The 16,711-nt window shown below is 52.4% G+C and overlaps 1 protein-coding gene across 2 annotated transcripts in view; it reads right to left on the reverse strand.

The window, feature by feature from the left end:
* Window positions 1–1,082: 1,082 nt before the first annotated feature.
* CASQ2 (calsequestrin 2) overlaps window positions 1,083–16,711 on the reverse strand; it is a 49,569-nt gene continuing 33,940 nt past the window's right edge. For both annotated transcript variants that reach the window (XM_006919672.2, XM_015595421.1), the window contains 4 exons: window positions 15,801–15,855; window positions 6,000–6,100; window positions 4,033–4,107; window positions 1,083–2,463 (listed from right to left, as the gene is read on the reverse strand). In XM_006919672.2, coding sequence (XP_006919734.1) covers window positions 2,242–2,463; window positions 4,033–4,107; window positions 6,000–6,100; window positions 15,801–15,855 — 453 coding nt within the window. In that variant the 3' untranslated portion in view covers window positions 1,083–2,241. The remainder of the gene's footprint in view (window positions 2,464–4,032; window positions 4,108–5,999; window positions 6,101–15,800; window positions 15,856–16,711) is intronic.

Raw genomic sequence — 16,711 nt, forward strand, 5'->3', positions numbered from 1 at the left:
AATGCAATGGCACAGACCTAACGTTTCATAAACGTCCGCTTATAAAGTTTTAGACCAATGACTAAACAACACCACAGACAGTGCCCGCTTAGCACTCAGCGCTCCTAACACAGGACGCCGCGACATGCTTTAAACCTAACGCCTCTGACTCAGGCCTCCGAGAAAGAGGGGCTTTTCCTGGGCTGAAAAACAGACCACTTTCACGATGGACCACATTCCTCAGCTATTTGAAAGATTAGCTTCAAAGATTGCTTTGAAGATTTATGTCCCCAAGAGGTTATTCGAGGTGTGGTTGAGCCTGGCTGGATGGCAACGCAGCTCAGCTGGGGGAAATGCCTCCCCCACATCTTGACGAGAGAGATAAGAATAAGGAGGTCCTGTAGGCATTGCTATCCAGCCGTGCTAAGGAGTTATAGGCATTCTGGTTAATCACTTATTCACCCATCAGTTGGATAAATGAGGATCCACTTTGTGCTGAGCAAAATGCTAGGTACTGGGGATACAAAGATCAATGCCTTGCCTCGAGGAAAGGAGCCTACAATTTAGTGAAAAAACAGACGTGCAAATGTGCGTTGCCATTTAAATAAGTGCCATGATTTGGGGTATGAACAAAATGCCGTGGGAGCAGAGAGGAAGACCCCACCCCCCCACTTCCTACCACTTAGGCAGTTGGATAGATGGTGATCTCACTCACCCAGACTGGGACTCCACAAGGAGCAGCAGTTCTGGGGAAGGACCTAGGTCGGGTTTTTGTTACATTGTTTGAAGTGCTTGTGCAACATCTTCTAAACCAAGAAGTCTTAAAGCAGTTGAATGAATGGGTCTAAAACCCGCTTTTAGGAGAGATGTCGAGGTCAGGGACCCACATGTGGAGGTCACTAGAATGTAAGTAGTAGCTGATGGGCCTGGACGATAGCACCTTAGAAAAGTGTTAGCGTTGAGAGATACTGTGAAACACTGGTATTTAAAGGGCGAGCGGAGGAAAGGGGGCCAGAAAAGACAACAGAGAAGGAATAGAGAGGAACAGGATCCAAGAGAGAAGGAGCAAGATCAGAAAATCAAGAGGGATTTTCGAGACAGTCTCCATTTTTTCAAAATATGACTTTAATGGCAGAGTTAGTTTACTACTATTCCATACAAGGATTGCCTCATTTTCAAAGAACCTGCAGTGTCTTACAAGCATTTAAAGATTGAGAAAATAAATTAGAACCTTGTAATGCACGCTTAACGCTAAATCTATAGAGCACAGTATAACTTTTAGATGGTTCAGAAGGCACTTGGGGATTTTTGTTTTAGTTCCTCAGGGCATCATTATGAACTCTAATTACTGTTGTCCTGGTCGGCTATGGGGGTGCTGATGAACGGAGAGGTAACTGACCTCTGGAGAAACCAACCTTTACTCCAAATGAGAAGTCTCCCTAGCAGTGACAGAGAAGGGGTGGTCGGACCCCAGCTCAGGCTAGGAAACCAGCCAATGCAATCAGGGATATGAACCCATCAGAGAAAACGAAAAACCTTGAGTCCTTTCAGTTCCTCCCACCCCCATGTGGATATGTGAGACGTGTGACCTACAGGGCAAGTTCAGAGAGCAAATCGAGCTCCCATCTCAGTATCCTAGCACGATAGAGACGATGATGACATCCACACACAGGCGCGTCAGGTCCTCTCGGTAGACACCCAGAAGCCTGGATCTGAGGTCATAATGGTCTGACCTACACTTAAAATATTGAGTTTAATGGAGCCAAGACCAGCTGACATACACCTGTTTCCAAGGCTGAGCCTTCTCCGGACGGGGCAGGGGGATGGGAAGGCGGTTGGTGGTCGTGTCCTAGCTGACATCCGGGGCTAAGTGGATTAACTGACGTCCTCTCTGGGCGTTGATAACAAAGTCGCTCCATGCTCACCAAGACGACAAACTTGAGCAGAGGTGTTAGAGGGTCATTCTCCCCAGATTCTGGCACTGCCGTGACCGCAGCTGGTCAGAGAATGAGGGCTTCTCCATGACAATCAAGACCGTCAACATGGGAATAATCCCCCACTTGTCCTTGCCGGGTGGGGTGACTGGGTTTCGCAAGGCGTTTGCTGAATTGCGCAGCTCCCGATGCCACAGGAACAGGAAGAGAGATGCTGGCAAAGGGGGAGGAGCTGGCCGGGCGAGGGCCGGGGCCGCCCGCGGCTACCGTGTGCTGTCTGTGTGGATGCGGGCAGCTGAGATCTTCACCAGAATCACGTGGAGTCGGGCTATTCATCATCGTCGTCGTCACTGTCGTCGTCATCCTCCTCATCGGAGTCGTCGTCGTCATCGTCATCGTCACCGTCATCGTCATCTTCGTCATCTTCATCCTCATTGTCATCGTCCTCGGTGTTTATCTTTCCGGAAAGCACATCCTCAATCCATTCTTCCAGCTCCTCCACTGTGGGCAGGTCATCGTCACTCAGAATCTCCATCCAGACACTGTCGGCCTGCGGACGAGGGGCAGGATGCGTGGGTGAGCGCAGGCACGAGGCGTGAGCCAGCCCAGGGCGCTGAGCAGCTGTGCTGATGGGCCCCAGGTCACTCGCACAGCGTTAAATGGAAATGCCGGGTTGCAGAATTACATGTGCAATGTCTCGTTTGTGTAGCATGAAAGGAAAGATGTACTCCATGGGATGGATATGTGTGTACGTGTATACTCTGTGCAAAGGGTTTTGGGAAGAAGGGGAGTAGGCGAGGAGGCAGGGCTGTGGGGGGCGGGTAGGGGAGTGGGCCAGACCCAGCACCGAGACTGGCGGCTGCTCCAACCCCACCAGAGATGCCACCTCTCCGCCCACCCACCCACCCACCCCTAATTTTTGCCTTGCCTCTCCATCCTGGAAAATCCCTCTGAGTCACCAGTACTGCTTTGATAGAGCCCACTCCCTACCCTAACCTGCCCCTCTCCCTGCCCCCCACCTTAGCTTAATACTGTGGGGACATGCGGGGGGAGGCTAGGAGGCAGCCCAGGAGTGGGGCGGTCCCCAGAGGCATCGAAAGCAGGCCTTATCGTAAATTGTTGTTGTATTTCTACTGCCCCCTCCTCGAGTACATCAGCATATATGCAAGATACCTGTACCATAGCAACGAATACATATACAGTCACCAATGGTTCCCTCGGGAAATGGGACTAAGGATGGGGTCGGGGCAGTGGAAAGTGCTTCCGTTTTTCTCCTAATATCCATCCTACTGTTGTTTCAAAATATTGTAACTCGATCGCATTTTTTAAATTATTATTCATGTCGTTATTAATTTAAAAAGCCGTTTACAAAATACATAAATGTGGAATACCCCAGGTGACCGAACACGTACCAACAGGGTAGAAGGGCATGTCACTGGCCCCCAGTCACCAGAGTTTCCACCACGACTGACTGTGGCTCCGCCGGGTGCTCTGGGACCGTCCCTTCTGTCCATGTTTTGCCTGGTTGTATCTGTCCCCACTTCCGTGTTGTCACGGTGGGCTCACATCGGATTTCTGGACTGACGTCTAAAATTCCGCATGCTCGGCAAGTCCTCCTCACTAGCCTTCCCCACCCTCAGTTTGGTGGCATGTGAATGGTGAGAAGTCCCCTCCTCCCGCGTGGTCTGCTTCCTGCCCTCGGCAGGCCCGGTCTCCGGCCTCCAGTCCCGGGGGCCAGGTGGTCGCCCACATGGGCCATGGCCGCCCCATCGCCCACCACACAGTGCCAGCTCCAGGTGTAGGCTAAGACACCTTGTTTAGGGGCATTGGGAGAAAATACGGGATGGTTTACTTGGGTGGAAATTTCCAAATAGATAGTTGAACCAGGTCAGGCTGGCCCCATAAGCAAGGGAAAGTGCCCGTGTGAGAGAACTGTGGACCCATAGGCTGGGGCCGGCTCAGAGAGCATCCTGGCAAGTTTTCTGCTTGGGCAGGGCCAAGGGTCCTGCTCGTTTTATGAGGGCCTGGACTCCTACACATGACCTCCCAGTCTGGGCTGCATGGCAGCAAATGGGGCAGGCTCTGGGTGCCTGAGCAAGCTTTCGTGGGGCATACTCACATCTGTCACATTCACCACCCCAATCTGCGGCTTGAATAGGTCAATCTTGAAAGTCTTTTCCCAATAGGCGACAAGCTGTGGCAACAAAAAATAAAATTAGACAGTGGGCAGAGGGCAGTCCATGTTAAAACCACTTTTTGTGGCTGGACCCACCTGCCATCCCATACTGTAAACAGATCACCATCAGTTCAAGGTCTCAAAACAGCTGTGGGCACTTAGGAAATTGAAGAGTTGGTCCCAGCCCTCAAGCCCTCCAAATAAGCACACACGAAAAGGATGTCACGACACAAACTATGAAAACATGTAATTTAAAAGCTTCCACAGCTGTAAGGAAGACCATTACGGACATGGTCCAAAGTCGATTCCCAAATGACATGGGGCTCTTTTATAGTTTATGGGTGGTAGAGGAGCCATTTCCCTCCACCTTTCTTTCGATGTCCTATTTAAAAACCCCTTACCTGGTGCCACTCTGCGACATGAGCGGGCTGCTCAGGGAGTGACGTGCCATAGGCCGGCATACGAGTGAAAGGAGTTTCTTCATTGGCCAGGTTTGGGTCCCACATGGACTCATCCCTGGCCAGAGAAGCACTAAAGGAGTCAGAGGCCACGGGGCTAAGGAAAGGGAGGTGGGCAGGGGGAGGAAGTCTCCCCAGCAAATACTGGCCCATGGGGACTGGGGATAGTCAGGACCCAGAAATCAGACTGGTCCGCAGTCTTCTCTTTTGCAAAAGGCACGTGGCACTGCAGGTCATGAGAACTGCAGACCATCTGGAAGGTTGCGTAACAAAACAGTCCAGATAAACTAGAAATATAACCAGGCGGAGACTAACTAAACAAAGCTATAGTATATAGGGTCTTACAAAGCCATGACCTTATTATGTTACCCAGAATTATGACATTGACCTCAGGTGTCATGGAAGTCAACCTTTGACTCACTCATCTTTGTATGTAGGATTGGGTTTCAGGACCCTTGCAATCACTAAAATTTTACGCTCAATTTTGCAACAAATGATGATTCCTGGAAGAAAGATAGAGTTAGCATTTATAACCTAATGATAGACTTGCAGCAGTTACCAGGAGTTAGCTCAACCTGAAGTCTCTTGACTAATAGACAAAGCATCACACAGACCCGGGCTGGTCTGTCACGTCAGCCACTTACAGTTTTAGCCTCTCCAGCTGTCATTCTTTTCACCTGTAACACCGGGATTCTAACAGTCCCTACTATCTTAGGGTTGTTGAGAGGATTAGACGAGGTGACGCATGTAAAGAACTTATAGTTCCAGGCATAGAGTATATTAGCTACATGTATTATCGTTATCACGAAGCTCGTGTATTGTACAAATTCTTTTTATTCACTTTAAAACTAAGCATAATCAAGGCCTTTTGGCCATTGGTCGCTGACACTGGCTAGAGTTTGGACTCGAAACTCTTACACATTCCAGTCCAGCACTAGACGTTCTGCTAGGACGTGGGAGAACACACGAAGAAGACAGGTGGGGTCTCTGGCCTCTAAAAGGTTGCTCCTTCTCGCCATGAAGTTCTTAACTCAATGCAAAATGTTCACGTCTGATTTTCATTGCTTAGTAACTCAGGCTGCCTCAGAACGATGGTCCCCACCCAGAAAATGACAGGGGTCATAGCAAGGGGTGGCGGTGGAATGAGGCACAGCTCTGGAGCTGCTGGCAGAAGAATTTCACCCAGCTCACTTGCGTGGGCCCTGGAAAGAGACTTCTGGTCTCCAGGGAGCGAAAACAATGGAGTCAAACCACGTCAGGGTCAGCACCAGGCCCCAAGTTCAATGTTGCCCGAGTGGTCAAGATCGCCTACCCTAGATGGAGGTGGCCACTGGGTTCCTGCAAACGCCTCTCCCATTTCACAGCCTCTTTCATGCAACAGGGTCTCACACTAAACACAAATGCGAGCCCGCGAAGGTGGCCAAGGGTAGGGCCCCCGTCTGAGCCACTCACCAGAGGAAAGTCGTCCGGGTCGATCCACACGATGCTCAGGTCGGGGTTGTCCGTGTTGTCCCGGGCCACCTGCTTCAGGATCTCCAGGAACTCGTAGCCATCTGAAGCAGGGTTGAAGAAGGCCGAGTTACCCCTGAGCGAACATGGCTTCTAGCATGGAGAGCAAAGAGTGTGGTTTTTCCACGAGGATTTCCTAAGCCATTCGCTGCGTACCCTCAATTATAGGATTATTCCATAATATGAGTCAGAGGAGCACTCCAGCCACAAAGCAGCTTATTCAAAGGAAACAATAAAATTTTTGCATAAAGAAATTAGAAGTTCACAGGGAAGTGGCTGCTTCGTAACTGGGAGCCGAGCTCCATTTGCTAATCTGCATGTGAAAAATCGACCAGCCTTGAGCCAGGAACTTCAGTGCCACAACCGGGGAACTCCTGCCCGGTCCTCAGTGCTCTGTGCCCGCTCTTGAAACCCATAATTTGCTATCCCTCAGTGTTCCTATAACATTTGTTCCAGGGACCAAGGACATTTAGCCTGGACCCTTAATTTTCTGCAACCTGGAACTCCTAAAACCTTCATACTAAAGTGAGTTTCTGCTTTATAGTTGGTTTCCTAGTTTTGAGATAGTAAATGGAGTTTCCCTCTCTCCTCGGCTATTTCCTGGTGTGCTCTGCCCTCCCCCTATTCAGTCTGCAGTGTTCATTGACCCCAGGGGAGGGATGACTCATAAGAAAAGCAGAGACAAGCCTTTCGAGCCTCAAGAATACAATTTTCTTTTTTAGTTTTAAAAGCTTAAATCTTGAAGGACTGGGAACATAAAACTTGTGCCGTAAACAAACATTTTGGAAGAATGTTTAGTACAAGAAAGCATACTCGAAACCCTCAGCCACCTCGCCCCACTCCCAGCTGGGAGGAGAGTAGATTCTGGAAAGTCCCTGAGAATAAGGGGTGCGTGTGTGTGTGTGCGTGCGTGCGCGCGCGCGTGCATGAATGCAGGCCAATGCGTGCATATGTGTCCACATACGGTAATGTCATCGTTTCAGGAATCCTTGAGTGTAGGGGACCCATGCTTTATTTTAGAATGAAACACAGGAAAACAGAAAGGCCATAGAATTTCTTGGAGAATCCCCGGTACTGGGGTCCGGGGTAGAAAAGTCTGTCAGGAGGCTCCGTTGAGCTGTCTGTGGTTCTGAGGAATATGGGTGAAGCTGAGACAGGCGCAGATCCAGCCTCTGGGATGGAGGGGACCACTGGGTGACCTTCTTGGAACAAAACTAGAGGCCAGAATGCATGACAGACTTCTCTGCAGATGCCACTGTGCATAGGGGATGATGATGGTGACGCTGACCAGACGTACACTTCACCCCTCTATGCCTGGGAACCAGCAAGACACTGGCCCCCTAGGGATGGTGGATGGGGGCGAGGGGATCACCCCGGTTTGTCAGAGCCGGTTTCCACTATCCGGTGGTAAAACTGAGCTTCAGCTCTAGACAATAAAGTTATATTTCTCACACACCTGAATTTGCGGCCTGAAATGTGCACCATGTATACAAGCCACTCACCAACTGCTTACGAATTCAGTCTGGCAACTGTCCTTTCTTCGTAAAGGTTTTCTTTTGTGGGGCATCCCAGCCACTTTGAGCCCCTCTCCCTGGCCTCTGTGTAACAAGCCTCTCCTCTCCCAGGCGCTGTAGCGTTTGTTTGGCTACTTGGTAAACTTTCTCTGCACTTTCTCATTTTCTGATACATTCCGGGCAAGATGCATACTGTTCTCAGCAGCTCTGCTTTGAGCGGGTGTAGTCACTTTCCATGCTGTTAACTCTTAAGATTCAGACTGGACCCCTTCAGGCCTTGCTACCTGGCAAGCAGAGCTACTGCTAGGGCGAAGAGGGTCTTCATGGCCTGCAGCCTCTTCCTGCAGAGATGAGGGTGGCCTGGGTGATCTTTCCATCTGTGACAGATCCTGAGATCGATAGGGCCGTGTGTGTGCTTTAAAGATCATTATCTATCATCGTGGGGGTCGGGGTGGAGGTGAGGTTGGGGTACAGGTGGGGTCGGGCTCTTCCTCCTGCTCCCTGCAGGTGTGGCGGAGAAGGTCAAGCCCCCCAGAGTGCCACTGGCTGCTGCCACCTGGACACTATGGATCCTGCTCCTCTGGGCAGGCTGCCGTGTCACAGGACAGGGAACATGGTGCCAGCTGGGTTATCTGTGGATTTCTGTATCAGAATACACAGACCACGAGGAGGCGTTCCTCCAAAACATCTTCAGCGACTCATTTTAACAGCTGAGAAAAAAAGCATTGTAATAAAGTACTCTGACAGGACTCTGCAAGGTGAGAATGACCAATGTGAAAGTGACCTTGACACATCAGAAATTCATTGCATTGTAATAAAGTACTCTGCCAGTCCTCTGCAAGGTGAGACTCAAATGTGAAAGTGACCTTGACACATCAGAAATTCAAGAGGTCTACTACGGCCAGGCCACCCTGAACAAGGCCAATCCTGTCTGATCTCGGAAGCTAAGCAGGGTCGGGCCTGGTTAGTACTTGGATGGGAGACCACCTAAGACCAGGTGCTGTAGGCGTAAAAAAAAATTGAAATAATACAAATTCATAAAGAGGATGAAATCCAACAACAGAGACTCCAATTCAGGTAAAAAGTATACTTGAGGTACAAAACGCTACATGAAGGGAAGGAAGAGCTAGTCGACACAGGCATTGCAGAGGACGAGACTGTGACCACGGCAAAAGCTGCACACACGACACGGTGCTGTGGCTCTGACGGGAAAAGCCCACAATGGCGGGATCGACAGGGAGGAGCGAGCTACGGGAGGCCGTTCTGTTCTACATCCTAAGAGCACATACGGGGATAAAAAGAAAAAGATTATAGGAATAAAAACGAGGTTCTGCAAGAAAACTCAAGTGGGTTGGAGTTTTTACATAAATAAGAGAATTCAGAATCGCGGCTTATTGCCTATTTTTAAGAATACGAAAGGGTTTTGGGTCTAGAGAGGAGCGAGGAAAGCTCGGAAAACATGCACGGAATAAATTAATAAATGAGACCGACGTTAAAGTCAGAGGAGTTTCATCCGGAACCCAGGGCAGGTGTTTGACTTTCGGGATGAAAAGTTCTAGAGCGATGGTGCCTCTGCCTCCCCGGAGGTCTTCAAGGACAGAACGGAGCCTGCTCCCCGGGAGGCAGCCCAGCATGACGCTCCACACACGGACACTTGGGGCAAATGACCTTGCTCAGGGTCCCCGTTCTGCCGTTTAGAGTGTCACTTGGTTCTTCATCCGTAAAATGGGGGTGATGATAATAACAGCACCTATTTCATAGGGCGGTTGCGAGTCAAATGAGTCAGTGTCTAAGGCGCTGAGGCAGGGCCTGGCACACAACACGCTTTCGTCGTTATTCTTCTTAAATGATCTGGAATTATTCTACCCGAATAAGAGGGAGCTGGCCATTTATCTGTTCATTCAACGCAAATGCATCGAGTGCAAGGATCTGGGAACAAGGGGTGGGTTGGATACAGTCTTGGCCCAGGTGACAGAGAAGACACGCTCGCAGGAAGTTAGACCAGGAGATAGTATGACATGGCACAGTTCCTTCTGGCCCCTGTTGAATCTGTGACCGAAGGCTTCAGGGGTGGCCGTGCCAGCTGGTGTGACTATGAGACTTTTGCCTCGGTATGTAGTTTAGAGCAAAGTTGAATTCCTACGTTTCAAAGTCCTTAAGCCACCCAATCTATTAGTTTATGAATATTTATTGAGCACTTCCTGGGCGCTGAGTTCTTTTGCATTCAGTCTTCACATCTGGTCCTGCTGGAGGTTAGCAAGGTTTTATTGTCTGCACGTGAAAGAGGGTGGAGTCGAGACGGCAAGGAGAGCCCGTGACTTGCCCGGCATCAGGTGCCGTGACTTGTCCGGCATCAGGTGCCAGCACGGGGCAGAGCTTTGCTTCTAACGCAGGTCTTTGGTCTGCTCGTCCAGAGCCGTTTCCACAATGCACGCTCCCGCTGAGGTCTGGGCTCCCCTCCCGAGGCGCTGCCGTCTTCCTTCCTCCAGCCGTGCTGAGGTCCTGCAGCAGCGTGCAAAAGCGTCAACGTGAGGGAAGCCAGGGCCGGGGCCCGAGGAGGCAGCCGGGGTGCAGCACGGGGCCGGTGGGGGCCTCTGCCTTCCGCCGAGGCAGTCGGACTGTCCCTTCCCGTCCTTCGATCCTGAGGCTGAGCCACATCGTCCCCACAGCCACAGTCTGCTTGGTTGGTCTGCTCAGCGATGTCCCTGAGTGCACCTGGAGTCTCAGAGATCGACCTAAATAAGAAGGAGGAGCCTGGCTCTGTGACAGCTGTGACTCCTTCCCCGTCACACGGGCTGGGACCCCGAGATCCCGTGACCCCGGGCCTAGGGCTCCTGCTAGCCAGGGTTCCCACGGCAAGCGAGGAGCTCGGGGATCACATCTTGTGGGAAGGGAGCCGGCGAATCTGCCCTCCGCCTTCCCGGGCGGCGAGGGGCCAGCGGGAGTGAGGCTGCACGGAGCCCCGGGGACCAGTTCCAGGCCAGCCGCCACCATGTCAGGATCCAGGGCTCTATTTGGCAGAGACCAAGCAATGGCCCAGGGGTGACAGGCGCACAGCGCACTGCCCACCCTGCCCTTGCTCCGTCCTCGGAACTGGTGATGCTCAGCATAAAGCCACTGAAAGGCCCCTCTCTGCTGCCTCGCCACGTGGAGTTACGGAGCTCAGGATCCTGCTCCTGGAGACAGGTCAAGGCTTGCGGAGCCAGGCTGTGAGGCCCGTCCTGCTGTTGCTCAAGCAGCAGGCGACACAGGTAAGTAGGGTGGGGTGGGGCGGGGCGCAGACATCACCCCGTCTGGACACTGTGTCTGGACGGGGCACCCGTCTGGGGTTTGAAGACCCCGAACAGGCACAGGTCTCTTAACCCGTCTAGGACTTTTGTTTCCGCATCTGAAATGCAGAGAACACCTGCTTCCTGATCTCGGCGGCTCCTTGGTCACACTGCTGTCATGGGAGACACCTGCAGAAAGCAAAGGTCTCCTCTGCTTCCTTTCCCTCCCCTGTCTCACCGACCTTTCACTCATTTTAATGTTTTTCACTGCGTTCATCCTTCATGGATGGGACGAACTCATTCTGTCATTGGGCAGGTAGGGTCTCAGTGCCTATCACGTGTCAGGTCGAAGGCCAGGTGACTGTCCTCTGGTCCCCTCTCAGAGGGATCTAGTTGGTCCTCAGGCCAGAGCCTACTGAGTGTGGGATTCTCAAAACGCAGCATCTGAACCTGGGCTCTTGAGGACCCTCGGGAGGACAGTCAAGGTCGGGACGTCCCCTGACATGGTAGAGTCACCCAGTGACATGTTAAAACAGGGGGACGTTATGTGGGACCCACGGTCCCGAGATGGCACTTGCGACGTCTGAACACCCTGCCACTCCCTTCCACAGTTCGTCTTCCTTCTCCTGGCCCTCGGGCCCCAGAATTGGTGAAAAAGTCCATCACCGGGGTTTTGGGATGGAAAGAAGCATAATACGGGTGGTTACGGAGCCCGCGCTTGGGGCTGGCCTGCCCCGTTTGAATCCCAGGTCACCGCTTATTAGCCGTGTGGCCTCGGGGTGTTCCCTAACTTCTCCGGACCTTTGTTCCCTGTCTGCACATAGAGTTGCTGCGAGGTTGAAATGTGCCGATGCTTGTTAAGCCCTCGGAACAGCATTTAGCACTTAGCAGGAACTAAGTGTTAAGTCTGATAGATCACCTGTAGGTTTGGAAGCTCAAATAAGCAGTGAGCATTCCTACTTGAAGCCATGGGTCTCAAAACCACTTGCCAAGTACCCAAGGCAGTCGACGCTCGGTTGGAACAGGGCTTGGAGACGCACCTTCCAGGGCCCGTCACTGGCTGAGTCCCACACGTGCGGACGGCAGCCTGTCCTTGCATTTCTAGCTTGTTAGTGCGAATGTTCCCAGCCCCCTTGGAGCATATCCATCCAGCATGCGCTCATGTAGAAACGCCACTTGGCGAACCTTTCATCAAGTGTTATAAAGAAGATGTCAGCTCGATGCGGACACATCCCCAGGTCGGCAGGGGAGAGACGTTCCTTTTCAAACCTGTCAAATAGCTCAGGTGGCATTCTGAGCGCAGGAGCCCCCAGGACGCTCTGGAGAAGGGAGACGGGAGGCACACAGGGCGCAGGGTCGGAGCAGAGAGCTGGGACGTCCTTCCCAGCCAGGCGCCCCTCGGGCGGGTGGCAGATGAGAGCCTGCGGCAGGGAAGCCCCAGCGATTAGCTCCAAGGCCTGCAGAGGAGACACCGTGGGCAGTCTTTGCACACACGCTTGGCTGGGGATGTCGGGACTCCAGGAGAAGAGTCCTTGGGGGACCCAGGTCACTCGGATGCCCTTTGCTGCTGCTGCTGCTGCTGTGCGAGCGTGGATTCCAAGGCTGGGAACATCAGTGGGCAGCGGGGAGGACGTTCGACCTTCATTAACTGGCGCTCAGGCTTCCAGGTGGCTCCGCTCCTCCCCCTCCCCCACCCCCACTCCCACTCTGTGGCAGCCGCCTTAACATGTGCTCAGAGCCTGCAGCTGGCGGGGGCGGCCTAGGGGGGGTAGTGTGGTCTGCTGGACGGTGCCCAGGGGAGCCATCAAGAAGTGGAAGCTCTTGTGTCCTGTCTCCTGTGCCTCTAACCGTGGGATCTCGAGAGGGCAACTAAACTCATCTGGGCCTTTCAAATGTCGGGGGGGAGGGGTGGTGAAGGACAGCAGAGAGGAAGGAGGGCAGGCCGGATGTCACAATGTCGTGACTCTGAGGGCTGACAAGTCTGCAGCAGTGCCTTGCAGTTAAGGGCGTGGCTGGGAAGCCAGACAGCCCCCCACCCCCCGCCCCTGCCTAATTCCAGCTCCACTGCTTCCCAGCAAGTCGACCTCTCTGGCCTCAGTTTCCTTGGTTGTAAAACGGAAATAAAACTAGCACGTGAGGTTGTCGTTACATAAACACCAGATGAGTGATCATCATCATCATCATCTTCATCTTCATCATAGTCATGATGAATTCAGACGGCGAGTGATTTGGACAAGTTATTTACCCTCGAAGACTCACGTTTCTCATCCGGGATGGTAGTAGTCATGCAGACGTCACAGGGTGGCTTCAGGGGCCAAAGGACATCGTCTCCGTGAAGCTCACGGCACACTTCCTCAGACTGCTGGCTCTTTACAGAGAGCCCTGTTATTCTCCTAGATGCGTGACCTTCTTTCTTTGGTGAGCGGGGCAGGGGTTTGTTTGGGGCTTTAGGCCATGTGTCACTTCTTAGCCAGAGCAAGGGTACAGGAGGTCGGACCCACTGTCTGGGCAGGAATGAAATTCCTAGTCTGGCAGCCAGGCCCCTCTGCCCCGGGTCACACATCAGCGACCTGCGGGTAATGACTGACTAGCCAGAGTCAGGCACTTTCACAGAACAGCCTCTCTCTTTCTCAGCCCTGAGCAGGCCAGGCCCGCCCTCGCTGCACAAAGATGCTTCCACCCCCACGGCTTCCAGCTCCTCAGGAGCAAGCCCCAGCTCGGGCTCCTGCAGGAAAGACAGAGCTTCGGGCCTAGGGATATTTGTGTAGGGAGGAGGTGGAAGGCGTTTCAGGAGCTTGATTCATGACAGCAGCAATCTCGGTCAAACAGGTTCCTGCAACTTCTCCAGGCCTCTTTGTTCCATTGTTCTGAGAGCCAGACAGGCCTCCCCACACTCCTGGGGAGGGGCAGGCGGGGGGCTGGAGGAAGGTCCCCTGGAGTCTGGCCAGCGGGCTGCTGCTGATGGCAATGTCCTCTCTGTTCACACAGCACCAGGGATCCGATTCCCTTTGATTATAGCTTGTAAACCTGGGGCAACTGGCTTCCTTTGCCATTTTCTCCTCCAGGGGCAGAGGGGTGGCCAGAATCCGTGGGAAGAAACTGGAACCACGCTGGCCATTTTTTTTCGGACAAGGACTAGCTAGCTCTCTTTGAAGAGTTTTTCTAACTCTGCAAGTCATTGATGGGCAAACTGGGACAGCAACGGACATTCAAAAATATCTAACAAAAAAAGGTGGGGAGGTTCTCAGATACTTTGGAGCATAAATTAGGTTGTGAGACAACGGAGCATTATTCGGCCCTCAAAAGGAAGGAAGTACGGATACAGGCCCCCAAAAGGACGAACCCTGGAAGCATGGCCCTAAGTGAAAGATGCTGGGCGCCAGAGGCCACACGTTGCACGGTCCCCTTTACACGAAACGTTCAGAATCGTCAAATCCACAGAGACAGATTCGCGGTTGCCGGGGGTGGGGAAAGGGGAGGCGAGCAGCTGCTGTCCGGTGTGGAATCTCCTTCCGAGGTGATGGGAGTGTCCTAGAATTAGTGGTGATGCTCGCACAACTTTGTGAATGTACTAGAAACCGCAGAATTGCCTACTTTAAAAAGCTGAATATATTGTGTGGATTGAAAAAATTTTTTTTAATCGTTTGATAAAATAGTCGGGGTTTAGTCTATAAGAAACTAGGGTGGCTGATAATATGTTACCAAAAAAAAGAAGAAAACAAAGCTGGTCTGACAGTGAAGAGTGGGGGCTCAGTCTTGGTCAGGCACCTGCCTATCTAATCATCTGCCTGACGGGTACTTATTGGGCGCCTACTGTGTGTCGAGGTATGTGCGAGAACCAGATCTGTACTGATGAACAAGACAAGGTCCCTCCTTCGGGACCTCCCACTAAGCCACTGTGCCCTCTTGGGCGGTTTAACTTCTCCAGCCTCTGTTTCTCCATCTGCCCCTGTGAATGTGCAAGAGGCTGAGGTCCAGGCAAACACTACAGAGTCTACGGCGCCTGGAGCAGCGGCTCCCAAACCTGACGGTGTCTCAAAAACTCACCTCCGAGCTCCGTGAAGTAGCAGGGTCCCCGAAGGTCCCATTTCAGTCAGCCCGAGGGGGTCCTCTGCCCGTCAGGTTTTGGAACCCCTTCCCCAGGCCCCTCAGAGCCCGAGGCCTGGCGGCTCAGCCGTGGGCATGAACTTCCCTGATTCTCTGGTTGCGTTCTGAATTGTCCCTAAACGCACCTCAGGATCTCCACTCCCCCTGTCTCCTCAGGGGACCCTTTATCTTGCAGAGCACTGCCCAGGGGACCCAGCATTTTACCATCTGAAAAATCAATTTTCCCTGCACTTCGCTCTCCACTGATGTTAAAAAGAGCAACATCAGGAAAAAGTTGTCCAAGTTCCAAAATGAAACAGAGTCACTCATCCATTTTTACGGTCATTGTGCACTTTAGAAATCAGCGGCTTGTTTGGCTCCGTTCTCATTATTTGGGAGAAAATTTTCCATTAAATTTCCTAAGCACAGACAATATTCGACAGACCAAATTGTTATTTTAAGGAAGGACTGTTGTTTATATAAGCTAGGTCACACAATGGGGGTAAAAACTTTTAATGTGAAGAGACGTTTACACACACACACACACACACACACACACACCCACACCCGTAAAGCTAGGATGTTTTTATACCCTCCCAGTACTCAGGGACTCTTCCCAGTTTGGGCAGCTGGGCAGAATGAGGTTCTGATCTCTCCACAATCTTGTCTCTTAGCTGTGTGCACAATTGAAGGTGGATTTGGACCCGGCAGGCGACCGCCTGGGGCTGCCCCATGTCTCGTGGTTGCATTGTAGACGGGTGGTGAGGGAAGAGAAAGGGTGAGGGCTGACAAAGGGGAGCAGCCAGTTCTTGCTTCAGGTGTCAAAGAACAGATGGGGACAGGGTCGGGGGCGGGGGCGGGGGGGAGGTTCCTACCTGGGTCGCTCTTCTCTGCAAAAGCCACTATGTGGATCCCGTTCAAATCATCCTCCTGTGGGAGAAGAGAATCGAAGGTTACACTCCCGGGTGGAGATGCGAAGGAGTCGGGGACGGACTCAGAGTCTGGAATGGAAACGGGAGGTGAGGGGCGGCGGACGGCGGGGGGACACAGGGGCACAGGGGAACTCAGCACACGTGAAGGGAGGAAGCGCCAACGAGGCCTGGGAGGAAGTCGTGGCGTTTGATAAATGGGTTTGCGAGACGGGAAAACGCCAACTACAGAAAGACATGAGCGCTGAACGGGCCTCTCTCGTGGTCCGGGGGTCCAGGAGAGCGGCAGCGGGAGGCAGAGGAGGAGGAGAGTGAGGCTGGCCCATCAAGAGCTCTGCGGGCACCAAGCGCTCGGCATAGCTCAGTGAATGCGATGTCGGCCTGAGTTTCGAGAATTCGCCACCAGCGAATGTGAATCAGTGATACATCAGATGATGCAAACTTCTGGGTGCTGCTGACAGATCCTGAAACTGTTCCCAAGCAGGGGATAGAGAGGAATCTCTGAGGGACATTAGGACGTGGGTCTGCTTCGTTCACACGAGGGTAGTGTTTCTAAGACAACACTCACTGAAAGCCCATGCGGTCAGCAGGGGGTGCTTTGCTGTCACTTCTAAGTTGTTGCCTTGGGTTCCTTTCTGCACTGGAACCAGAGTTTGCAGAAGCAGGCTAGGCCTCTAACACATGTCTAGGAGTGCGGGAGGCTACAAGAAGAGTGTGGAAATTCGGGACTGGGGAAAATTGAGGATGCGATGGTGAGACGTGGGTTTGGCTACTGCATCGGTGCGAGGCAAAGAATCTAGAGAGCGTGCTTCGAATCTATGTTCTGGACAGAAAGGACCCTGTATATGCCTTGGGTC

The sequence above is a fragment of the Pteropus alecto genome, unplaced genomic scaffold (genome assembly GCF_000325575.1).
Source record: "Pteropus alecto unplaced genomic scaffold, ASM32557v1 scaffold106, whole genome shotgun sequence".
In the NCBI taxonomy this organism is placed as follows: Eukaryota; Metazoa; Chordata; class Mammalia; order Chiroptera; family Pteropodidae; genus Pteropus; species Pteropus alecto.